The 27,761-nt window shown below is 37.4% G+C and overlaps 1 protein-coding gene across 1 annotated transcript in view; it reads left to right on the top strand.

The window, feature by feature from the left end:
• The window catches only part of gpc3 (glypican 3), a 186,129-nt gene extending 163,970 nt beyond the window's left edge, over nucleotides 1–22,159 (top strand). Inside the window, exon 9 of the mRNA XM_048177130.1 lies at nucleotides 21,195–22,159. Within this exon, the coding sequence (XP_048033087.1) occupies nucleotides 21,195–21,373 (179 nt within the window). The 3' untranslated portion in view covers nucleotides 21,374–22,159. The remainder of the gene's footprint in view (nucleotides 1–21,194) is intronic.
• The last annotated feature ends 5,602 nt before the right edge of the window (nucleotides 22,160–27,761 follow it).

The raw sequence follows: 27,761 nt of genomic DNA, 5'->3' as shown, positions 1-27,761 counted from the left end.
ATGTCAGCCGCCCCGTTTGGACAAGATAATGTGACCAGCAGAGCAGTCCAGCGCTAATCAAAAATTATGCTTTTTGAGAAGGGGTTTGTATAAGGCAAGGCAAGTTTATTTATATAGCACATTTCATACACAATGGTAATTCAAAGTGCTTTACATATAAAGGGAATTAAAATAGTCACAACAGATGCATAAGAAATAAAAATAACAATAAAAGCAGAGAATAAAAATGATTAAAATTATTACTAAATTCGGGGGTTCCTATCTGAATGGAAGAGACTGATAGAGAAAGGGTTTGTATAAAGTTACTTTAGTTGTTTAAACTGAAATATGGATGTCAATATTACTGACATCCATATTTAAACTATTAAAATAACTATGCATTTTAAAAAAAAAAGTGTGTAAAACTTAGCTTGCGCAGTGTGGAGAGAGCATGTTCGCATGGTTGCCAGATTGCAAAGATTAAGTAAAACACTGGGCAGAAAATTTAAAGGCCCAATGAAGTGCCTTGAAACGCACAGCTTTATTCACTGTGTTGACGTATTTTCCAATGAAACAGGAAGACAGGGCGGGATATATCAAGAAGCCCCTCTCCTTTTTATATAGCCAATATAGCATTTTTGCCTAGATCACAGCTCGGCCGGAGCCGTTGAGCTCGTAAAAACCCAATTTTCCTCATAATCTCTAACCGTTTCTCCTCCATATTGCTTTAAAATATAGCATTGTTTGTAGAATTCAAATGTGTCCAAATGTTGTGTGGTTTGCGCAGACTCACGCATATGATCCGCTCTGTGCTCTCGTGTCTCTGGACCGGAGCAGACTGTGCTCGCGTTGCGGTGGTTCACGTGACACTAACTCGAAAACGGACTTCATTTGTGACAATGGAAAGCATATTTACACTGTCTGTATCGTTTTCTATCCTCTATACAGTGCACTATGTGCCGTTCACCATGTAGAAACTAGTAAATGTGTGAACAAATGACCGATTTCAGCCGCAGCTTCAGCATCTTTTTATAGTGTAGGAGGGGCGGGACTTCAGATTCTAGAGAGCATTTGATTGGACAGAAGATTTAATGAGAAGCTAAAATCCGCGGTGATGTCATGAAAATCCGTGATCCATTTTAGCGGAAGTGAGAGACTGTAAGTTTTGAATGCTTATTGATTGCGAATTTTGTCATTGTTTTGGAACACACCAGCTTATTCATAACCTTAAAGGGTTAGTTCACCCAAAAATGAAAATTCTGTCATTTATTACTCACCCTCATGTCGTTCCACACCCGTAAGACCTTCGTTAATCTTCAGAACACAAATTAAGATATTTTTGTTGAAATCCGATGGCTCCGTGAGGCCTTCATAGGGAGCAATGGACATTTCCTCTCTCAAGATCCATAAAGGTACTAAAAACATATTTTAATTGGTCCATGTGAGTACAGTGGTTCAATATTAATATTATAAAGCGACGAGAATATTTTTGGAGCGCCAAAAAACCAAAATAATGACTTATTTAGTGATGGCCGATTTCAAAACACTGCTTCAGGAAGCATCGGAGCACAGATGAATCAGCGTGTTGAATCTGCTGTTCGGAGCGCCAAAGTCATGTGATTTCAGCAGTTTGGCGGTTTGACACACGATCCGAATCATGATTCGACACACTGATTCATTTGTGCTCCAAAGATTCATGAAGCAGTGTTTTGATATCGGCCATAGTTTTTTTTGGCGCTCCAAAAATATTCTCGTCGCTTTATAATATTAATATTGAACCACTGTACTCACATGAACCCATTTAAATATGTTTTTAGTACCTTTATGGATCTTGAGAGAGGAAATGTCCATTGCTCCCTATGAAGGCCTCACAGAGCTATAGGATTTCAACTAAAATATCTTAATTTGTGTTCTGAAGATTAATGAAGGTCTTACGGGTGTGGAACGGCATGAGGGTAAGTAATAAATGACAGAATTTTTATTTTTGGGTGAACTAACCCCTTTAAGGCTAACATATTCATGCCAAAAGCTAAAAAACTTAAATTTTGATTTCAGAGGAACTTTAAACTCTTGACATCTGGCAACCGCAAACTGGCTCGTACAGCAGCATGTCTCCTCTTTTTTGTCCGACCGAGATTGTGGTAAAGTTTTTATTTTTAAACGACATTTTAGTCTCCTCTTTTTTCGTCAACGAGATTGCATGTTGATATAGTCACAGTTATCATTTAATGACCTTATTGTCTCATCGTCTCGTCTTAGTCATGGGAAAAAAGCTTGTCGACGAACATTTTTCTTCATAGTTTTCGTTAACAGAATTAACACCGGTTTCAAGTGTGATATATATGTTATGCAACGATTCTATAAACAAGACATTAAAAAGAAATAACTGGCCAGTTATTATGTTTATTTTTTCGCTGCCAACATAAATAGTTGAAAAAAGCAAAAGCAGGGTCAAGCGTTGTCACAGAACACGGAGACTGAAACGCCACGAACACAAACAAGCAGAGTGTTACAAAGTGAACCTCCCAATACTTTACAATATGCTTCAATCTGTTAACATTAGTCCATGCAGCTGGTATCATAAACTAACAATAAACAGTGTGTTAGTTCATTTCTACTTAGTACATTTGTTAGCGTTAGTACATTTTTCTCTACATATTTTTTACTTTTTTAAGCTGTATGAATTGACATGATTGTATTATTGTTGATTATATATACTGTAATTAGTTCATAATAACAAAACACATTTAAATAATGTTAAAAAATGTAATCTTATTGTAAAGTGAGAATGTTCAAAGAAATATCAGCATTCCTGAAATGCTGCTCGGCCAATCAAATAAGAGGAATGGATTTTATTTTTTGTATTTTGCAAAAATTGTATTCGATGAGTGGAATTGAAAACTGTCGTGTGTAGTGGTGAGTGTGTGAAAGATAAACCAGACATAGACCTGCTCTCTCAGTCTCATCACTTTTAGTCGGGACAGCACGCTTGCACTAAGCCAAACCATAAACCTCGTGCCCTGCTGTCATCACCGCTTTTCATTCTTTATGAGCTTCCGCCCCATTCTATCACACTTTCTCATCTTTTTCTTCATCCAGACCCTGAATGATCACCCCATTTTGTAGTTTAAAACAAAGTATCTCTTTCAGCCCGTCTCTTGCAAGTGCTTTGCTACTTTCCTTACATTTCCCACACTCTCTGTGCTCCTTTAGTTCCCTTCTCATTTTATCAAGGAGGAACCCAGGAGGAGTTGATGAATGTAGCTATCACCGAAAGGCCAAACCCCTGGAGTCGGGGGATTTTCGAGAGGGCCGGTCGAAGTGCGCTGGGCTTCGTAGCCTTGACCACTCCGCCACACAGCATGAGTCCTGTCAAAAGAGCTCTTGTTATTTTCCAGTGCTCAGCAGACGTTTGGTCACTGTAAGTGCTGAGGAGCATTTTTTCTTTGAAGCTCTTTGGCCCTTTATCAGCAGGCGAGGGTTAGCAAAATACAATGTGGAAATATGCCTGTAATGTGAAACATGCAGCTCGCTGCGAGAGCCTGGGCAGGGCCCGACTCTCGGGTCTGCTACAGATTTACTTAAGATATGGAGAGAGTAAGAGGAATGGAGAGGAGAGGAAATTTTGTGATGGATGGTGTGAATTTGTGAGACGAAACGACAGGCACAAGCATTCAAACACAAGCACACGGAGCATACGCTACTCTAGCAGCATAAATAGTTTCATCCTTCCTCTGATCTTGAAGCTGGAATGCTAACAGGCTCCATGTGTCACCTCTGACCTCTAGCACCTGATAGGTGAGGAGCAAAGCACACGTTTTCCATTACGGAACATTACAGCACAGGCGCTCTGTGCCACAGCCGTAAACAAGCTGCATATGAGGCCAGCCTGCCAAGTGTTAGTAGAATGCGCTGTGTGTCTGTGTGTGTGTGTGTGTGTGTGTGTACTGACATTCCCTACATTATGGAAACCAAAGGATAGTAATACCCTCGTGGGGACATTTTTTGGGTCCCTATTAGGGAAAACAGCTTATAAATTATATAAAATTAAGTTTTTTGAAAATGTAAGAATGCAGAAAGTCTTCTGTGATGGGTTGGTTTAGGGTTAGGGGATAGAATATACAGTTTGTACAGTATAAAAACCATTATGTCTTTGGAAAGTCCCCATTAAAACATGGAAACCAGTGTGTGTTTGTGTGTGTGTGTACGTGCGAGTTTGTGTTTATGTGAGGAAGTATACATTTATATGAGTGTGTGTGAGTGGGTGGGTGGGTTTAATTAGCTCTGCTTTGAGGAGAAATCCTGTCCCCAGAAGCTAGTTAAATATGACAAAACCTCCCTTTAGGGACATTTGAGAACATATTTGGAAAAAAAGATTCAAAAACAAAGGTTTTTTTTTTTTACACTTTACAGTGAGTTTCAATTTGTTTATCTGACTTATGCTTTCATGAACTAATAATGAGCATTTGATAATCTTGGTTAATATTCATTTATAAATATACTGTTTATTCTTAAAGGGTTAGTTCACCCAAAAATGAAAGTTATGTCATTAATTACTCACCCTCATGTCGTTCCAAACCCGTAAGACCTCCGTTCATCTTCGGAACACAGTTTAAGATATTTTAGATTTAGTCCGAGAGCTTTCTGTCCCTCCGTTGAAAATGTATGTACGGTATACTGTCCATGTCCAGAAAGATAATAAAAACATCATCAAAGTAGTCCATGTGACATCAGTGGGTCAGTTAGAATTTGTTGAAGCATCGAAAATACATTTTGGTCCAAAAATAACAAAAACTACGACTTTATTCAGCATTGTCTTCTCTTCCGGGTCTGTTGTCAATCCGCATTCACGACTCCGCAGTGACGCTGCTGACGTGTTATCCGGTGCGCCCGAGCTTCGTTTACAGTCTGAAGGCCAGAACACACCAAGCCAACGCCGACAAACTAGTGGCAACGAAAGCAGACTGCAGAGTTGGTTCACGACGGCCAAGTAGCACGTCAGTTCTGCGCCTGCGTGAGATGAAATGCCTTTCCGAACCAGCAGGCGGCAGTAGCTGAACAGCCAATCAGAATGATCAGATGGCCCGACGGACCGACGAGCTCCGACGGCAATTCAACATTTTGAATCAGCCGAAAAAAAGCCGACGAGGACCAACTTCAGCCGACGGCGCGGAACACACTGAGAAAACTTAGTCGGCCGATGAAGATAAACTGCCAGACGGCCGACAGTCGGCTTGGTGTGTTCCTGCCTTGAGGGAGACACACGCTGTAAACAAAACATGTCTAAGGATTTCGACACAGAGGAAGACTTGCATTTTTTTGCTCAGCCATATTTATTTGAACTTATGAATTTATTTTTGTTATTTTTGGACCAAAATGTATTTTCGATGCTTCAACAAATTCTAACTGACCCACTGATGTCACATGGACTACTTTGATGATGTTTTTATTACCTTTCTGGACATGGACAGTATACCGTACATACATTTTCAATGGAGGGACTGAAAGCTCTCGGACTAAATCTAAAATATCTTAAACCGTGTTCCAAAGATGAACGGAGGTCTTACGGGTTTGGAACGACATGAGGGCGAGTCATTAATGACATAATTTTTATTTTTGGGTGAACTAACCCTTTAATATATTAATGTTAATTTATACAACTTTATGTAACAACATATGCATCAATGTCACACAGCAATGTTAAATTATATTTTGGTAAGACTGTACAATAAGGTTCCATTTGTTTACATGAAATAACATGAATGTCCGAACCCCGACACTGAACCGAAACCGAAGTGCCGGGATCCGAACACCATGTTCCGCACATACAACGTATCACGCAAAACTGCACGCTCTCACAAACATGAGACGAAAGGAGTGAAAGAGCTCTGTCACCAAATCAACAATAAACAAGACCGAAGTGACAGAACCCTGACTAATTACAAATACATTATTAAAATCAAAAGTTATATCTGTTTATATTATTTATTGGACCTGAGCTAAAATGAACTGACATTGTGAACCTTATTGTAAAGTGTAACGAAAAACAGTAATATGATTTAATTTACATTATTACATTTTTTTATTTTAAATTAATTTGTTTATATGTATTTATTTATTCAGGACAATGTCAATCAATAGAGATTTTTCTATATACTTTAAATGTATGTAAATATATCCGTGCAGTGCAGGACTGCTTAGAGCAGCAAATAAACATGAATGAGAAGAAAACACAAAAACACAGAACTGAATTCGATACTGACAGGCCGCTTTCTTTGGAGCACATCCGAAGTGCATGAGTGCTGAATTCAGTTCATTTTCACGACTTATTGCGCTTCAACGGTCCATTACACACACTTATGCGTCAAAATGCCCGTCTTGGTGAGTATTCACTTAAACACAGTCAGTTATGTCTGAAGTGAAAGTAAACAGTTGGGTGAAATGATCATTATGTTGGATCCATGCATAAAATCTTAAAGTGACAACAGCCTCATATAGGCCTGTCGTTAATGTTAATCAAACAATAAAAGAAAAAGAAAATCATTTACTGCTCTTGATTGAATCTTTTATAGCTGTATTAAGGATTGTGTACAGTATGTTGTGCTGGAAGGGAGGCCTGATGTCTTTGACTTTGAAAACCCCTGATATAGCGTGAATGTGCGTGTGTTCTTGTTGTATGGGAGTTTGTGCGCAGGTATGAGAATGCATGACCATGTTTGTGTATGTAAGGGCATATTCAGTGGTGTTTGGACTGCAGATGTTTGGCTGCAGTGGCCCAGGTGCTTGGAGCTATAGACAACACAGATGTCGGCTCAGTGTAATGTGGAAATCAACCTGAAATACACCTGGAAATGAATAGGGCAAAATGTGCAGGAAATGAGCAAGAGTAAAGTCATTTCTTAGTTATCTTTAGCTTCCTTAATATATGGTGAATGTCAACCCAGAAAGACAAAAACCCAGACGGTAAGACTGAGAATGTTTCTTAAATTTACATCTTAGTAATGAAATACGGTAACATTTAATTTGCTGAAATAATTTGTTTTAAGTCTTTGTTCAGCCCTGTAGAGATTATGCTGAGTAATTTCATCGAATGGACTGAAAAAGCAGGCATTTTTTAAAGAAGTCTCATAAAATATTTTAAAATTGAATTTATATGTAATTAATACGCTGAATTTTCAGCATCATTACTCCAGTCTTCAGTGTCACATGATCCTTCAGAAATCATTCTAATATGATGATTTGCTGCTCAGTAACATTTTTTATTATTATCAATGTTGGAAACAGCTGTGCTGCTTAATATTTGTCATATGGTTCTCTTTGTTTTTTAAGGATAATATATGTTTTCTAGCATTTTCTAACATCCTAATGCAGTTTAAGGACCATCTGGTGTACTGTTGTGCCACTTCCTGCTTGTTTTCATTCTCTCTTTGATGATTGTTAATTGTTTTGCAATAAGTATATTCTTTGAAATTGTTAATATCTTTAGCTCTTTGAGACATTCTTACATTTTTGAGACCTTTTGACATTTCCAGCCCATATTATGAAGAATGTACCAGGAGAATGAATGGGCGGTGTTGTTATCAAGCATCAAAATAGATTCCTGGATGTAAAGATTTCTCACCTAACAACAGAAAATGGTAAAATCTCACCACTCATGACCTGTAGAGTTAGATTAGGGCTCATCCAAGGCTGTTTGTAAAACAAGATGAGAAAAGTGAGATCAGTAAATGGAAAAAAGAGCAGATGGTGAGGGTTTTTTTCTCTTTGAGAAAGGAGCAATGGCACCATCGCATCTGCAAATAATCCTGATCACAGAGAGAGGAAGTTTGCCATGAGAAACAGCCCAGTGGATCTGGCTCCTTCTACAAGGGTTCCTTATTTCTTCCTCTGTATATAAACAACAATCCCTCCCCACACACACACATTCAACCATATGCACTTAACAGATAACCACATACACAGAGAAATAATGATACCTAACCAGCATTTGTGTAAACAGCGCCTGACTCAATATGCACAGGAGCTAGATGGATTACATCTACAGTCATTCCCATTGTGGAAGGCTTAACATGGTGGCTGGGAGTTTATGGCGTCTCACCAAACATTGTTGTATGCGGTAGGCAGGTTTCAAACACTAACAAAGGTAATGTCACATTAAAGGAAAAGGATAGGAATCTCGACAGTTGTGTTATGACAAAAAATAATAAACCAATTAGGATCATATTTCACACAGAGAACGCCTCTTTTCACCTTCCAATTCATTTCTGTTCCTGAGAGTTTCCAAAAGAGAGTGTTTGTTTGTGTGAAGGTTTTTTACTTACGTTAGCAGGACGTCCAGAATTGATTCCAGACATCTTTCTGCGTCATGTCTGTCCGTCACCCCAAAGACTGGAAACACAAACTGTGTCTCACCTACTGCGGTTCATCCGTAAGCCAGGAAGCACAGAAAAGAGCCGTGAGGTTGCATTTGAGGTTAATAGGGATTTTATTAGCGACAGTCGTTTCTGTTCAGGGCATCTACAAGCAGTTCATGAAAAATAGTTACAAAATATCACCACAGTAAACCTAGTTTCTACCAAAATACCACAGTTAGCGGTGTTTGCTACGACAAGAGGCGCTATAAAGTGTAACAGCTGGGTTCTGGAAGTAAAAATCCCAGAATGTCAGTAAATAAACAATTGGGCGAAACCCCCCCATGTCCGTGGATTGAAACGAACCCGAATAAAATATGATATTTAGCCACTGAATATCAAATTTTACCAGGGGAACCCCCAGATTTTACCCCCTGGAGCTTGTTTTTTAGCAATTGGGCGGGTTTTGTTGTGAAAACCTGGCAACCCTGCCCGCAACCTTGGGGTTACAAGTCCGACTCCAACCATTAGGCCACAACTAAAAATATGATTACTGTGGTACTTTTTTGTATGGACTTGCTGTCTTAGTCACCGTTAGTCCTTCTTCCCTTGTTTGTGAGGTTTCAGGTTCTGCTGGTCCATTTTTTAATTTTTCAGCATGTTCACAGCCTCTAACTAACACTAGTTGGAGCATGTACAAGCGTTTCTGAGCAGTAAGTTCATGTATGCCATCAGCTCAGCTCACTGAAATGACCTTTGCACAGTGATTTCTAATGGTGAGACAGCAACTAGGCCTTCACCATACCACAGGAAATTACATTCCCACTGTGGTAAGATCTGTTTCTGAATCTGTTTTATCCCTCTTTGTGTCCATTTCTCCCTGTGTCTAATCTGAACTTTAGAGCTAAAAATATGTTTGAGTAAATCTAATTATGAGCAGATTTAGTGAGAGGAGCCATATAGCTGACACCAGTGGCCTCGCTGACATTGGTTGTGCTAATTAATATGTGTTGACTTGAATTTGCCCCACAATGGTGCCCATTGAAGGGGTTGATGGGGAATGCTGACATAGGGTTAGGACGGTTCACAGAGGAAAAGAATCAGTTATCTTCAAACGAACAATCTAATACTGTGTTAGACTGCTCTAAAGAAAGAGTTTTTCCTCATTCTCTGCTTTTACCTCCCACAAACTGTTTTCCACCTTTTGACTAAGTTTCTTTTTAGTAAAAAATATTTTAAGTTGTTGTGAAATAATATTATAATTTAAAGTAACTGTTTTCTATTTGAATATATTAAAAATGTGATGGCAAAGCTGCATTTTCACCATCATTACTCCAGTCTTCAGTGTCACATGATCCTTCAGAATTAATTTCTTATTATTATCAATGAATATTTTCTGAAAACCATTTTTTGTGATGAATAGAACATTCAAAAGAACAGCATTTATTTGAAATAGAAATTTTGTAATGTTATAAATGTCATCACTTTTGTTTAATTTATCACATCCTTGCTGAATAAAAGAATATATTAATGTCTTTCAAATCTTACAGACCCCAATCTTTGAATGGTAGTTTACATGAATATCTCAGTGTTTTTTCCCCATACAATGAAAGTTAATGGTCACCAAAACTGTTTAGTTCCCAAATAATTATGTTCTTTTTTGTTCCCACACTCTAAAAAATAATATGTTGGCTTAACAAAAATAACGTAACTTGCATCGATTGCGTGCAGTTTGCATCAATCGCATCAAGTCGTGACAACTTTGAGTGGATTTACGTTCAACCAACAAGCTACATAAGGAACTTCACAAATTATAGCATAATCACAAATTTTTAAGTTGATTACTTAAAATTAAGTTGATTACTTAAATTTAAGTCGCTCCCTGGAAGCAATTACTCTTATCTATTTCAGTTCAGATCAACAGCTATCATAGCGCATACTAACATAACTCATTTAACATGTATATTTAATGAACAAATAAGATATTACTCATCACTGGCATTAGTGCATAACTTATTTAACATGTATGTGTAATGAACAAATAAGATATTATTTGTCACTGGCATTAGCGCAGTCGTTGCTTAGTGTTTACCTTCAGCACAATGGCAACCACAAAACTTTAAATGTCAAACATAGCAAATGTTTAAATGTCAAACATAGCAGCATTAAACACTAACAGGTTTTTCCCTTCACTAAAAACAAATAAATGAACACTTAATATTATATCCCAAGCATATTTGAATCATTCCCACTGTAAACAACATAACGCAGCATTGCTTTTGTCAGTGTGCAGTAGTGGCGTCTCTGTGTACTGTAGTTGTGTCTGGATGTGCTTTAGCTGTGCATCAGTGTTCTGTAACTGTGTCTAGGCCTCCTCATGGCTGGCTAGTTTTTCTTGGCTAGCTGCTGGCTGCCTGCTGGAGTGGGCCTGTGGTCAGGGTGATGGGTGTGGAGACATATGCTCACATTCCTCCCTCTGTCCTCACCAGAGCAGCAGCAGCAGCATCAGACACTGTGCTGAATATGTGAGCATAGAGAGTGTTCACAGAGGCTCTTACGTTTGTTGAGATCTTGTGTGGTACTGAAATAACAGGTTTTATATATGACATACACTACCATTCAAAAGTTTGGAGTCGGTGCCAGCCAGAAAGTTTTTTAATTGTTAATGTAAAAAAAGGCTCACCAAGGCTTAATTTATTTGATCAAAATACAGTGAAAACTACAGTGTGAAATATAATAATAATAATAACTGTTTTCTTTTTTTAATGTATTTTCAAATGTAATTTATTTCTGTGATGGCAAAGCTGAATTTTCAGCATCATTACTCCAGTCTTCAGTGTCACATGATCCTTCAGAAATCATTCTAATACGCTGATTTGCTGCTCAAGAAACATTTATTATTATTGAAAACAGTTGATTCTTTGATGAATAGAAAGATTAATAGTACAGCATTTATTTAAAATATAAATATTTTGTAACATTATAAATGTCTTGTCACTTTTGTCCTTGTTGAATAAAAGTATTAATTTCTTTAAAGAAAAAAAACGTACTGACCCCAAACTTTTGAACAGCAGTGTATATTTCTGCTTTATAAATAAAGCCATTTTTATGCCCATTGAGTGTAACCCTAGAGCAATATTTTGGGTTGGGCAATAAGAGTCTGTTTGCTTTGTATCTTAATGTCTGTCGGGAAAGGATATTGATATGAAACATTTGGAAATGAAAATGTCTCATTTGACACCTACACAGCACAAAATGTGCTTTATTGGTTGCAGGCAGTGGATCTAAATCACCATAATCGCTCATAAAAGCCAAGTCAGTAGCACTGTCTAATGGTATTTTGTGATTTATCATAAAGTAGCTTTATATATGATACTTAAACTGCTATAAAAATAAAAAGATATCTGGGAAGATTAATGATCAGATGTCTGCGTCTTGTCTGATATCTAAAGGACATTTATGCTGAAGGAATGCTCCATTACATTTTTGTCATTCTGTGTGTTTTCATAACCCCGGCTTCACAGATGTAGCAGCAATGTAAAGCAGTATTGCTCACTTTCATAAGGAGCACCTGTGTTTGGAGACTGACATTCCATGTACTTATCTAGTCCTGAGGAACACCTGTAAGGCGGATGGGAGCTCCAGAATAAACATAGCAACTGTATGTCCAGGTGGAGTGGAGGTCTGTCTGGGAGTTGGCAGAGATCCTGTACTGTGTGATGAACTGCATTTCAAAACTTTTTGAATCTCTCTAAAGAGCTATTAGATTTTGATGAATGTTCTGCACGGAGACTGTATACATTGTTAACTATGTAGGCCAGACTGATGAGAGGCATATATTCTTTTTGTGAGTATTTAACTTTTTTATTCATCACAACCATAACTCTAAGCTTAGTATATAGTGCCCTCCACAAATATTGGCACCCTTAGTAATTATGAGCAAAAGCGGCTGTGAAAATAAATCTGCATTGTTTATCCTTTTGATCTTTCATTCAAAAAATTCACAAAATTTGAACCTTTCATTTAAGGAAAATAATTGAAAGTGGGGGGAAACTCACATTATGAAATAAATGTTTTTCTCCAAAACACGTTGGCCACAATTATTGGCACCCTTTTATTCAAAACTTTTTGCAACCTCCTTTTCCCAAGATAACAGCTCTGAGTCTTCACCTATAATGCCTGATGAGTTTGGAGAACACCTGACAAGAGATCAGAGACCATTCCTTCATGCAGAATCTCTCCAGATCCTTCAGATTCCAGCTCCATGTTGGTGCTTCTTCTCTTCAGTTCACTCCACTCATTTTCTTTAGGGTTCAGGTCAGGGGACTGAGATGGCCATGGCAGAAGCTTCATTTTGTGCTCAATGACCCATTGTTGTGTTGGATTTGATGTTTGTTTTGGATCATTGTCCTGATGGAAGATCCAACCACAGCCCATTATTGGATTTCTAGCAGAAGCGGTCAGGTTTTGATTTTTTATCTGTTGATATTTGATAGAATCCATGATACCATGTATCTGAACAAGATGTCCAGGACCTCCAGCAGAAAAATAGGCCCACAACATTAAAGATCCAGCAGTATATTTAACCGTGGGCATGGGGTACTTTTTATCCATGTGTGCACTAAACCCATCTGGTGGGTTTGCTGCCAAAAAGCTCTTTTTTTAGTTTCATCTGACCATAGAAGCCGGTCCAGTTTGAAGTTCCAGTCATGTCTGACAACTGAATATGCTGGAGATTGTTTCTGGATGAGAGCAGAGGATTTTTCTTGAAACCCTCCTGAACATCTTGTGGGGATGTAGGTGCTTTTGATAATTCTTTTTAGGCTTTCTGAGACTCAAGACTCAACTAATCTCTGCAATTCTCCAACTGTGATCCTTGGAGAGTCTTTGGCCACTCAAACTTTCCTCCTCACATGCATTAGGAGGATTTAGACAAAGGTCCTCTTCCAGGCAGATTTGTAACATCTTTAGTTAATTGGAACTTCTTAATTATTGCCCTAATAGTGGAAATGGGGATTTTCAAAGCTTTAGCTATTTTCTTACAGCCACTTTCTATTTTGTGAAGCTCAACAATCTTTTGCTGCACATCAGAACTATATTCTGTGGTTTTTCTCATTGTGATGAATGATTACGGGAATTTGGCCTTTGTGTTTCCTCATGTTTATTCTCCTGTGGAACAGGAAGTCATGGCTGGACAATTTCATGTTCATGATCACCCTGGTGTGCTAAAAAATGTAAATATGAATGGGAATTTACTTCAGAGATATTTTACTCATAAGAATTACTAGGGGTGCCAATAATTGTGGTCAACATGTATTGGAGAAAATCATTTATTTCATAATGTGAGTTTCCCCCCACTTTCAACTGTTTTCCTTCAATGAAAGGTTAGAGTTTTGTGAATTTTTTGAATGAAACATCAAAAGGATAAACAATGCAGATTTATTTTCACAGCCGCCTTTGCTCATATTTACTAAGGGTGCCAATAATTGTGGAGGGCACTGTATGTGTACAATTTAGTGCCAAATGTGCTTTTTTGTTTTAAAACCTAGTTATATATTGCATTTCATAAAGAAAATGACAAAAATCACATCTTTCCTCAACAAGGATTTTCTTTCTGTATTTTTTTAAACTTTCTATTTCTCAAAGAATCCTGAAAAAAAACAAAAAATACGGTTTCCACAAAAATATTAGGCAGCGCAACTGTTTTTAACATTGATAATAATAAGAAATCTTTCTTGAGCAGCAAATCAGCATAGCAAAATGATTTCTGAAGGATCTTGTGACACTGAAAATTCAAAATAGATTAATATATTTAAAAAAAAGTTATTGTAATTGTAATAATATTTCACAAAATTACTTTTTTTTACCATTTTTGAGTGGTAGTGTTGATGGCTCTAATGCTCATAGACAAACTAAAATCCACAAAACTCTTTTAATGTCAAATTAAAAACACAAAAACACAAGTCTCTAAAACACAAGGTTAAGTTGTTGAAATCTCTATCCACAAGTTTGAGCTATAGTAGTAGTAGGATGCACCCTAATACGAATTCTCCACACGTTTAAGTTAGCGTAGGTTTGTTTGTTGTTTGGAAGATCAAAGATTGTCCTCTTGAGTTAAGAAGAGCAAAGCATATAGTGTGAGGCTCTTAAACACCCTTATCACCTCTCTTTAAACACTAAGAGCTTATAAATCTTGTTTAACCAGGTCTTGAAACAAACTAGTCCTCTAAAGCAGTCAGCTAGTGTCTTATTCTTACTATGGAGGGCTGCAATAAACATTTAAAACTTGTTTCTGTGTTTCTGTTTGCTGTGCCTGTGATGTACTGCGCTGCGGGCATTGAGCCGGTCCAAGCCCACCATTACCAATCAATGGCTGACTGTTGACCTCTGACCCGTGTCGTAACTGGAGCTCGTAACTCTGTGATAAAGCCAGTCAGAGCTCCGCTTGCATGGTGGAGGAGAGCCCTGGAGACTGATACTGCTGAAAATTGATAGCTTTTGCGAGCCTTGGTGCTATTGGTCAGACTATCTCATGCTCATTCGTTGTCAGTAGGACTTTGTGTTTTCTATATTTAGCATGCCAGCCTTCACATATCCAACTAATTGCCATTGTGTGGATATCAGATCCAAAACAAGTGTCAACCGGACCATCAACCATCGTCTGGATCCCGTCACTCACATTATTATACACAAGTGTTCACGGCTCATTATAACAAGATATTATTAGTCACATTGTGGAGTTGGGTTATACACGGTTTGCACTCTGTGTCGTTTCTTTTGGCTGCTGCAGCCATACCCTCACCCCTCTTGTTTTTATGAACATTTGGGGTTTTATTCAGTGACTCACACCTCTCCATACTCGCACAGCAAACAATAACACACACACACACATTCGCTTTCCTGCCTGTGCACACGACACCTCGTCTGATTTAGGGTGTAGTGTATATAAAAGCTGTATTGAATTACACCCCTGCTTTAATTGGACTAGTGGTACAGTGTGCCGCTGTCACAATGAAAAATCAGCCTTTCAGGGTCCGTGGAATGTCTAACCGCTGGCTTGTCAGTGGACGGAGGGAAAGAAAAAGTTAATTGTTCTCTGGCGCGCGTTCAAGCTCTGTCGTAATTGCACAGAAATCTCGAGGAGGTTTCAGCGCCGGGACTTTATTTATTTGCCTCCTTCCTCTGTTTTAAAGTCGACTGTGCTGAAATGGGCCCCCGGGCATCCAGGGGACCCCCTGAGAGAAGGCCTCCATTTTTTTTCCTGCTCTCAGCCTGGTTCTCACTGGCTGGCATGCTGAGTTCAGGGTCTAGAATTAATTAAGGTGCATGCCTTCCTGTTGATCCCACCACTGTGCAGCCGCTGGCCCAAATGGTGGACTTCCTCCCTGTGGGGTTAAATTCCCCCCAAACGAAGGAGGCAACGTGAAGATGCTAGTGTGGAGGGTATTAAATATGGCATTTGATCTTAGTAGATGAGATTGAATACGTCCAGATGCCCACTATGTTGTCTAAACTGATTTCTATAGATCCATAAAATGCTCGCGCACAGCCTTCCACCAATGTTGAGGTAAGCCGTATTTGACTGCATTTGTCATGTTCGGTTATTGTGTGTGATTACATTTGTATACACTCTAAAAAAATGCTGGGTTAAAAAAAGTTGGGTTGAAAATGGACAAAGCCAGCAGTTGGGTTAAATGTTTGCCTAACTTGCTGGGTAGTTTTATTTAATTCAACTATTGTTTAAAAATTACTGCTTGCTTAAAATCAACCCAAAATATGTTGGAAATTAACATTTATTAATATGTTTAATATACAAACATTTATAAATAAGTTTAATGAATGATAATTAAACAATAAACATTAAATTGCTTAATAAATGTTCACTTTTTGATTATTATTGTTGCCTCTAGTAATTATGTGTCTGATTTTTAATTTCCAAACTATTTTGGGTTCATTTTAAGCCATCCATATAGTAATTTTTAAACAATAGTTGGGTTAAATAAAACTGCCCATCACGTTCGGTGAACATTTAAAGGTGCCATTGAACGTCTTTTTAAAAGATGTAATATAAGTCTAAGGTGTCCCCTGAATGTGTCTGTGAAGTTTCAGCTCAAAATACCCCATAGATTTTTTTTAATTAATTTTTTTAACTGCCTATTTTGGGGCATCATTAACTATGCACCGATTCATGCTGCGGCCCCTTTAATTCCTCATGCTCCCCGCCCACGGAGCTCAAGCTTGCCTTAAACAGCATAAACAAAGTTCACACAGCTAATATAACCCTCAAAATGGATCTTTACAAAGTGTTCATCATGCAACATGTCTAATCGCGTAAGTATGGTATTTATTTGGATGTTTACATTTGATTCTGAATGAGTTTGATGGTGCTCCGTGGCTAAAGCTAACATTACACACTGTTGGAGAGATTTATAAAGAATGAAGATGTGTTTACGAATTATACAGACTGCAAGTGTTTAAAAATGAAAATAGCGACGGCTCTTGTCTCCGTGAATACAGTAATAAACGATGGTAACTTTAACCACATTTAACAGTACATTAGCAACATGCTAACGAAACATTTAGAAAGACAATTTACAAATATCACTAAAAATATCATGATATCATGGATCATGTCAGTTATTATCGCTCCATCTGCCATTTTTCGCTGTTGTTCTTGCTTGCTTACCTAGTCTGATGATTCAGCTGTGCACAGATCCAGATGTTAATACTGGCTTGTGTAATGCTTGAACATGAGCTGGCATATGCAAATATTGGGGGCGTACATATTAATGATCCTGACTGTTACGTAACAATCAGTGTTATGTTGAGATTCGCCTGTTCTTTGGAGGTCTTTTAAACAAATGAGATTTATATAAGAAGGAGGAAACAATGGAGTTTGAGACTCACTGTATGTCATTTCCATGTACTGAACTCTTGTTATTTAACTATGCCAAGATAAATTCAATTTTTAATTCTAGGGCACCTTTAACTCAACCCCTGGGTTAAAACAACCCAGTCGCTGGGTTTGTCCATTTTCAACCCAACTTCGGGTTGTTTTTAATCCAGCATTATAATGGGGTGAAAATGCTCCTCTCATCTTAGTGCACAAATAATTAAATGTGATCTAAAGATTCAAACATCAACATATATAAAAAATATTTGAAAGAAGTATATTAAAGGTGCAGAAAGACTGTAGAAAGAGAGATGGCTGAGAGACATTACAAAAGAGAAAAGATCAGAGGAATATCGCTGGAAAAAGTAGGAAGGGTTATGATCTGGCAAGAGCTTTAGGACCCACATTAATATTAGAAAATGGATGGCGAGGCTGCGTTGTCCCTGCTCCATACGTGAGTAACACTGGTTTTGCTATGTTTTTTACAGAACCAAGATATGCTGTTGTTGTAATGCTAGCTGTAGTAACAGGACAGTTTCGAGTGTCATTGTTTGTCTGGAGCTGGTGTGCTGCTGGCTAACTCTAACAACAAACTCTTGCTTGTATATATTTTTGTGTACAGTATGTACATTTTTTGTTTTTCATTGTCATTCTTTTGTCATCTTTGCTTTATTTTTCATGAAGTGTTATTTTGCTTCGCTGCAGCTATGATAAAGAGACTCGTGTTTATGCATTTTGTGGGTGGAGCAAACAAGGGAGGGGTGTGATTGTTTGAGTTGGTTTCAGATAATAACAGTGTTTCTAAGAAATCACTTACTGCACCTTCAATATGGGCAAACTAGAATAAGATGGTGAGAACAATCTACCATATTTTATGCATTTTATTTCTTATTCTTGTAGTTTTATTTTGTTGTATGACATTTGTTTTTGTTTGTTTGTTCTTTGTTTTTTGTAAAGCACTTCTTAAAAAGTGCTGTATAAATCTTTACTTGTTTTCCAGTTGTCTAATTTAATCCAGTTAAAAAAAAGGTTTACAGGGGTTTTTTTTTTCAGCATAATTTGAATGAAATGTTTAACAGAAAAATGAATGTGAATTTGAGAATGTCTCAGTATTTGGTTTGACCCCTTTTCTTTAACGACAGCAGCAGTCAAGCTGACATGAACTCCAATGGTTTGTGTTAAACCTGATAATCATGTTCTCCAGCATGATTTGAAAATGATCCAAAAAGCAACTTCTTGTTAACATCTGAACATTTGCACCCAGTCACATGATCAATACCACAAATGTACTTGCTTGTTTAGTGACCTTGAAGTCTTTTCTTATTCTGTTTATGTCTATTTTACCTTTACATTTTATTTTATTTTTTACAAAATTCTAAAACATTGTTTATATGTATATTCTGTGTATATTACCTATATGGTTTAGTTATGTCAGACTGAGAACAGGAATTTGAGGTATGTGCTACATAAGGCATGGGAGCATGTGTGTGTGTGTATATATGCCATAGCCTGTCTGTGTGCGTTGAACAAATAAGATTCTCCTCAGCTTAGAGGGACACTTCACAGGGGACACATAGCTGGCGTGCCTCTCCATACTTGATATCCTCTTTCCTTTTTCATAATTTTCACCTCATAGTTCTGTCTCCCTCATGGCTGACTTCCCAGACAATACACCTCATCTGTAGATGCTGAGATAAATGAAAAGATGTTTTAGTTTCTTTTATTGAAGAAAAAGATTGTTAAATGGTTTTAAAATGGAACGCTGCCATATTCCTCACTCCAGTATGACGACGACATAACAAAACTAATGACTGGTTATTAGAGAATGGAAGTAGCTATTTTTCCAGACTAAGCACGCATACGTCGCCAAGATGACTGGAAAGGTTCATGTTATAATCATGGGGTACAAACACCTTAAGAAGAGCAGATTCACATACATTCTATCATAAATGTCACAAAAATAACCACTGAACATTTTGGTTACATATGCAAACGCTATAAAAATGATATTTTCCAGAAAACACACAAAAAATAGTAGGAAAGTGAAATGCAAAGAATTTAATGATTGTTATGGCAGTTGTAAGCTGGATGTGTTTGATTCTCTAAAAAGAACTGACTTATCAGAGTCATTTGTTTATTTGTTGAGTCATTAATTGTCATTCATTCAGGAATTGGACTACACATGGTTGTGCTGGATGTTTGATTTACTAAAAAGAATAGACTTATTAGAGTCATTCGTTCAGGAATCGGACTACACTGATTGTTTGTAATGTGTTTGATTCACTTAAAGGTGCCCTCGAATTAAAAATTGAATTTATCTTGGCATAGTTAAATAACAAGAGTTCAGTACATGGAAATGACATACAGTGAGTCTCAAACACCATTGTTTCCTCCTTCTTATATAAATCTCATTTGTTTAAAAGACCTCCGAAGAACAGGCGAATCTCAACATAACACTGACTGTTACATAACAGTCGGGCTCATTAATATGTACGCCCCCAATATTTGCATATGCCAGCTCATGTTCAATGCATTACACAAGGGCAGCCAGTATTAACGTCTGGATCTGTGCACAGCTGAATCATCAAACTAGGTAAGCAAGCAAGAACAATAGCGAAAAATGGCAGATGGAGCAATAATAACTGATCCATGATAACATGATATTTTTAGTGATATTTGTAAACTGTCTTTCTAAATGTTTCGTTAGCATGTTGCTAATGTACTGTTAAATATGGTTAAAGTTACCATCGTTTCTTACTGTATTCACGGAGACAAGAGCCGTCGTTATTTTCATTATTAAACACTTGCAGTCTGTATAATTCATAAACACAACTTCATTCTTTATAAATCTCTCCAACAGTGTAGCATTAGCCGTTAGCCACGGATCACAGCCTCAAATTCATTCAGAATCAAATGTAAACATCCAAATAAATACAATACTCACATAATCCGTTGTATGCATACAGCATGCATGACGAACACTTTGTAAAGATCCATTTTGAGGGTTATATTAGCTATGTTATATTAACTTTGTTTATGCAATGAGGGGGCAGAGAGCGCGAGCAATTGAAGGGGCCGCAGCCTGAATCGGCGCATTTCTAATGATGCCCCAAAATAGGCAGTTAAAAAAATTAATTAAAAAAATCTATGGGGTATTTTGAGCTGAAACTTCACAGACACATTCAGGGGACACCTTAGACTTATATTACATCTTGTAAAAAAAACGTTCGATGGCACCTTTAAAAGAACTGACTTATTAGAGTTATTCATTCGGGAATCAGGCTACACTTGGTTGTGCTGCATTGGTTTGATTCACACAAAAGAACTGACTTGTCAAAGTAGTTAATTCAGATATTGAACTACACTGATTGTTCAGAATGTGTTTGATTCAGTCAAAAGCACCGAATCATTAATTGTGTACACTACAGGCTATACTTGGTTGTGCTGCATGTGTTTGATTCACTCAAAAGAACTGATTCATCAGAGTAGTTCATTCAGGAATTGAACTACACTGATTGTTCAGAATGTGTTTGATTCAATAAAAAGAGCCGAGTCATTAATTGTCTACACTGCAGGCTACACTTGGTTGTGCTGAGTTAGTTGTTCATGAATTGGACTACACTGATTGTTCGTAATGTGTTTGATTCACTTAAAAGACCCAACTCAGAGTCATTTGTTCAGGAATCAGACTACACTAGTTGCGTTATATGTGTTTGCATAACTGAAAAGAATATAGACTCACTCGTAGAATCATTCGTTCAGCAGTCGGACTACACTGATTGTCCAAAATGTGTTTCACTAAATTAGAGTCATTCATTCTTTATGGGACTTTTCCAAATCCTCTGAATATAATAGCTTCATTTGACAAATATTAATTGATGTAATTATTACAGCACTCAATCAGTCTATTTTATGTTCTGCATGTCCATCAATATGATTTTTTTCTCTCTCTCTCTCTCTCTCTTTCTAAGATTTGGCAGATAACTTGGCAATTGATGACTTGACGCTTCACGAGTTGCTCCTGACTCCCACACTGGCTAAAGACGCAAAAGGCGGAGCTTCCGTAACTGGAGCGGCACGGGCGGCATCTGTTCCTAGTGCAACCTTCATCTTTACCATCATCATCCTCATAACATTAGGTATTCAGTGATGAATCCATCTCCAAACCCGTTTGATCAGAAACGATACCGATGCCCGTGTGTACATAAAGCTCCATGGTTTTGGCCAAGGACAAGAACCTTTCTTCTTCTCAGCCTCAAGTCTTACTATATGAACTTCTTCTTTTCTATATTTTGTGTGGACCTGAGGATTTCAGTATCATCTACCACGCTCAGACTAATGAACAGCATGAAGAGCATTACTTATACATACAAGAATCATGTTCTTTCCCTCCATGCTCGTATGCCACACAACAGCCATGTGTTTTGCATTGAGCATCGCCTCCCCTTTGCTATACACATGCAGTTTTACACAAAGGCCAAAGCCTTCTGGAGGAAAAGGAGCTAAATCGCTTTTGAAAAGACAAAGAGGCTCAGCTTTTGTGAGTGAATGGGCACACTTAAGGAGAAGGAAGCGTGACTGACAGAGTCTGAGAACACGTACAACCGCTCTAGTGGCGCAGACCGTCTCTCATACATACACTGCAGTGAGCTTCTCCTCTGCCGCTCATTTCCTGTGCAGTAAATGACCCTTGGAGCGGAGGACATCAAGGCATCGGCATGTCGTTGTGAAACCCTCTCCTTACAGCGCGACACAGCTGTACTTCATTTACAAAAAAATGCTTTTAAACTGTTTTATTAGAATGCTGACTTTCCCTTTTCAGAAATTGTGGTATTTTATAATCTCTCTTTGATTTCGTCTCTCATTATCTCTCTCATTTCCTCTATTCTTGCATTATAATCGTGTGATTAAAGCGTTCTCTTAAATGGACACCCTCCGCACTTCCTGTTGTTTCTTTTCCTCCCTCTTTTCGCAGGTCACCGTAGCATTTGCATTCAAGGAAAGATGCAGCATGTTGATGGATCTGTGCATCTGTAAGGTTTTCTGCTTCTGGACATATATAATCATATATAAAGGGCTAAAGCTGTAATTTTAGATCAGAATGGGAAACCTACGAACACTGTTTTCCTTTCATAACCTGTGACGTAATTCATTACTGATCTCTGTGCAGTGCTCAAAGGCATGTCATCGTGTGTTAAGTGTGAAAAAGTGTTTTAAACAAACTGAAAGAAAGACTCCCCCAAACTGGAATGATACACAGTGTTTTCAGACCTTAGCCCATTTTTATTTTACTAGATTATAAATTATTAATTTTTTCCCTTTTTTTATGTTATTATTTTTATGGTAAGTTCACCCAAAACTGAAAATTCTGTCATTAATTACTCACCCGTATGTTGTTCCACACCTGCAATGCAAGACCTTTGTTCATCTTCAGAACACAAATTAAGATATTTTTGATGAAAAGAGCTCTCTGACTTCTCCATAGACAGCAATTTAACCACCACTTTCAAGGTCCAGAAAGGTACTAAATACATCCTAGTTAAAACATAGTTAAAACCTTAATTTTATGAAACGACGAGAATACTTTTTGTGCACAAAAACAAAACAAAAATAACGACTTTATTCAACAATATCTTCTCTTCTGTATCATTCTCCTACGCTGTTTACGTTCAGCGCTTCCAGGTTGTACATCAGAATGCCGTCTCAGTATTGGTCGACGCTGCACACGTGAGCAGCATGACGCATGCGTGTGATGTTGACGCAGGAGCCGTCCGATACTGAGCCTGCATTCTGACGTAGAACCTGGAAGCGCTGAAAGTAAACAGCATAGGAGAATGACAAAGAAGAGAAGATATATAACGTTATTTTTGTTTTGTTTTTGCGCACAAAAAGTATTCTCGTCGCTTCATAAAATTAAGGTTGAACCACTGCAGTCACATGGACTATTTTAACGATGTCTTTACTACCTTTCTGGACCTTGACTGTGATGGTTAAATTGCTGTCTATGGAGGAGTCAGACGGCTCTCGGATTTCATCAAAAATATCTTAATTTGTGTTCCAAAGATGAACAAAAGTCTTAAAGGGATAGTTCACCCAAAAATGAAAATTTGATGTTTATCTGCTTACCCCCAGAGCATCCAAGATGTAGGTGTCTTTGTTTCTTCAGTAGAACACAATTGATGATTTTTAACTCCAACCGCTGCCGTCTGTCAGTGGTATAATGCAAGTCAGCGGGAACTTGGACTATAAGAGTAAATAAAACACGACAGACAAATCCAAATTAAACCCTGCGGCTCGTGACGACATATTGATGTCTTAAGACACGAAACCGTGCGAGAAACCGAACTCGATTCGTGAGGTCTGATCGCGCTCTGACAGCGGCAGTGATGTCTAGCTCTCATTGACGTATATGTGCGAGACATCACTGCCGCTGTCAGAGCGCGATCAGACCTCACAAATCGAGTGATGAATGCCGTTGGACATAGTGGTGTTTTAGAGGTAAAAAATGATATAAATACTGTTCGGTTTCTCGCACAAACCGATCGTTTCGTGTCTTAAGACATCAATGTGTCGTCACGAGCCGCAGGGTTTAATTTGGATTCGTCTGTTGTGTTTTATTTACTCTTATAGTCCAAGTTCCCGCTGACTTGCATTATACCACTGACAGACGGCAGCGGTTGGAGTTAAAAATCATCATTTGTGTTCTACTGACGAAACAAAGACACCTACATCTTGGATGCGCTGGGGGTAAGCAGATAAACATCAAATTTTCATTTTTGGGTGAACTAACTCTTTAAGCGGTTGCGTCACCTTCTGAATCAGCCAGAGACTGGAGTATGGGGCAGAACTATGTGTTTGTCCAAAGTGTTTTGGGAAACTGTTTGTTTGTTTTTTTGCAATTCCATTTTTGTACCACTAGTCAAAAGTTTACTACAGATCGAGCTTCCGCATTTTTTTGTATTCCCGTGGATTTGGGTCAATAGATGGGTGCCACCAAAAGTTTTTATCAAAAAGAAAATGCCACAGCTCTTTTTCTGTTTCCTCTATTGATGTAGCACCGATTTCAGAAAATGGTTCACCTTTTTTACTGCATAGACAGCCAAGTTTTATTAAAAGCCCATATTGCTAGCGGTGAATTAACCCTTTAAATATCAAAACCCTGAAATTCAATGCTGGTACCAGCTTGTTCTATAATTCAACCACAAGTTCCCGTCCTGCTGAAACTTGCTCCTTGAGTTTGGTTTTGAAGCAGTTTTCTTGTAATACTTTTCTGTATTTTTTAAACATCGCTTGTTTATTTTGGGTTAATAAGATGCCCCAGACTTCACAGCACTAGAAATCCTACAGAGAATGGTGTTTTCTTTAAGGTGAACACAGTGTTTTACGACACACATTTCACCACATCTTGACAACGCTGGTTGCATTTGACTATGTAATCTTTTCACACATTGCAACTCAGTCAATATTATGCTTCTTGCCAGGCTGCAGTTATGTTTTTATGTGATTCTTTAGGAGTAATGAGATCCTCTGTGCCCCCCTCCCCAACGGGCCAGTGATACGCAGAGCTCTTGATATGGTTGACTGGTGCACCTTCACTAATCACTGGCCTCTCTGTAGCTTCCCTCACAGGTCTCCTTGTTCACACAGGGACAATGTCTGGATGCTCTGATTTAGCCCTCACCTACTGATAATTGTGCCAACAGTGCCCGCTGGGACATCCAGACATTTGGATAATGTTTTGTGCCCATTTCCCAATTCAAACATTTGTTTTACTTTAGCTCAAATTTCTCAGTAATGCTCTTTTGTCTTCATTTTCACAGCTGTCCTTCAGATCCACAGCCTAGATAATGATCGCTTTAACTGTGGGGTTTTATCCAGAAAATGTGCTGGTTATTTTAATGACTCGCAGGTAGAAGCCAATTGGAAGGCAATCATTTACTGGTACTGCAGCAATTGTTTTGCATTAGAACTTCTGTTTGTTTGAGCTTTCCGTTTCTTTCACATTATATGAAATAAATAAAATTTGCGTTTAAATGCTTACGAATTAAAATACCACAATTTTATGTATTCAAAAAAAGACTTTTGCAAGACGCTGGATATTTACAGTAATATGCTTCATGTAAAATTGTAAAAGTAATATAAACACTAAGCTGCAAGAAAGCATAATGAAAGAAAAAGGCATACAAACTTTAAAAACAAACTACGGCCGAGGAATTGACTTACAAAAATGTCAGATTAATTGAAACAAATAGCTTGTTGTCATACAGTATGTATTAAATGAAGGATGTGCTTTTGCCAGTAACGGAATGAGTGCCGTAATTAAACTCTGAATTCTGCAATACTGTTTATACTGGTACTGATTGCACAGTGGGGGTGCATTCAGGGGCCATTTGGCACATTTGAGTACTTGAGCTTGGCTTGAGCCGTTCAATAACCAGAGCGACGGGGGAGGGGGGTAAAATGGAGCCCTTCATTCATTCCAGGGTACAGTTACTCAGACCTCATATTAGTGGAGAAACTGTCCTGCCTCTACCTGCTCTTCTGTGAAACCCAGTGTACAGAATGTTTGATGGTCAATACTGCTTTTCAAAGAACGTTCAGAGTACAAATACTGTTTATTTGTGACAATAAAGTAAATGTGTTATAATTTAAAACGTTTCCATGTAAATGATAATCAAATAAAAATGTTAAAGTTGCAGTTGTGATGGTGTTTTGGTAGTTTGTTTGTGGAAAAACTAGTCTTTATGGATACTAGTGTATGAAGTGTTCATACCTATATGCAATTCTCATTCCAACCAGTTGAGGGGTGTCTTTTTGACATTCAGTCTTTCAGTAGTATTAAAAAATGCATGTTGACCTAATTACATAAACTGAAGGCAAATGAATAGCATATTATCAACTCCACTCATCTCCATTTTGCCTCTCAGCTGATCAAAGCTGTCAGACACACCTGTGGAGCCTCACACTTACAGTTGCAAATGAAACCTTATTTAGTCTGTGTTTATAATCTTGTCACCCCTCTCCACCCACAAACACACACACACACACAAACAGTCCCCTGGTGTGTTTAACAGACTTTATCTCGTTACTAACCTAGTTTGACTGCTCTTATTTTCGCACATTTTTCGTGGATTCAGATTCTGTTGTGTCCCTCTGGTCTTTTCTCCCCTAAAGCAGTGAAGAGAGGCCGGTTATCAGGCGAGAGAGCTGCAGAGAGGCTGAGCGGGGCTGTTGGTTACTCTCTGAATGTTAATGGACGAGTGAGAATGGGCAAACAGGCCCATTGAAATGCGCAGGTTGAATGTTTTCTTAGGGTAATAAAGTGGCTATACAGGGATCCCCCATTTTTAGGACCAACTGGTCTTCTTTGTTTAGGGTGGCACAGTTAGTCAGGCTAATTGTGTTCTACAGAAATTGTTACTAGTTTATTGCTGTTTTTGTGATTTTGTGGGTGAAAACCATCTCCATACTAATGGGCCACTATGATAATGCAAAAAAAAAAAAAAAAAAAATCATTTTTGGTATTTGTTCAATTTCATTAATACAAGCTAGAGCAACACAACTCTTTAACAATTTATCAAAATTACATTGTGTGCTATCAATTTAGGTTTGTAAAATGTAAATGTACCTAATTTATCATTTTTGTTGGCCATAACAATAATTAATAAGTAATTATTTGTGTTATTTATTTAATCTAGTACTGCACTAAAAAATATGGTTATTTTCTTATTTCTATTTGTATGCTGGGAGAAAAAAAAGCTATTTACAAACAATAAACAATGTTTGGTAAAAGCAAAAAAATTGTAAAAAAAAAAAAAAAAGTGCAGAAATATAAATAAATAAATATAAATGTAAGAAATATAAATAGATCAAAATATTTAAATATATATATATAATAAAAATATAAATATAAATCAATAAAAAATATTAAAAAATAATTTTGCAAAAAAACAGTATAAGTGAATTCATCACATTTAAAATAAATCAATTAAAATGAAATGCCTATATTTTTCAGAAATATAATGCAGTAATAATGTATAAAGTAATAATTACTTAAAATAAATGATTAATTCTACATAATTATTAATAATTATATTAATATATTATATGATATTAATCATTATTATTAAGAATGATTAAAATTCTAATCTAGTAAGTTCAGGACAAATTAAATTAATTAAACTTTTTTGGACATTAATTTATACACATTTAATACTTTAAGTACAATAAAAAGTATCTAAAGTTAATTACACTCATTCTTTTTTTTAAGTGTGATTCTGGTTTATTTAGAATGTTAATTTTATTTTTTACTAACAAAATTATTTTAAAAAAATTAGACATCCAAAATGTTAAAAATCAAAATTTTTCAAAAAAAATCAGAAACCGATGAAGTGGAATATGAAACAGATCTGTATAATCTTAACCGCACACGTTTTTGTGCAGTAGCATCGCAAAGCTGTGGATTTGTCCGTTACTAAGTATTCTGGGAAAGAGAGCGCTCACCTTTTGTTTTCTATTGAGTAGCTATAACACCGGTC

The sequence above is a fragment of the Megalobrama amblycephala genome, linkage group LG23 (assembly GCF_018812025.1).
Source record: "Megalobrama amblycephala isolate DHTTF-2021 linkage group LG23, ASM1881202v1, whole genome shotgun sequence".
NCBI lineage: Eukaryota > Metazoa > Chordata > Actinopteri > Cypriniformes > Xenocyprididae > Megalobrama > Megalobrama amblycephala.
This window is presented reverse-complemented; position numbering and strand designations above follow the sequence as displayed.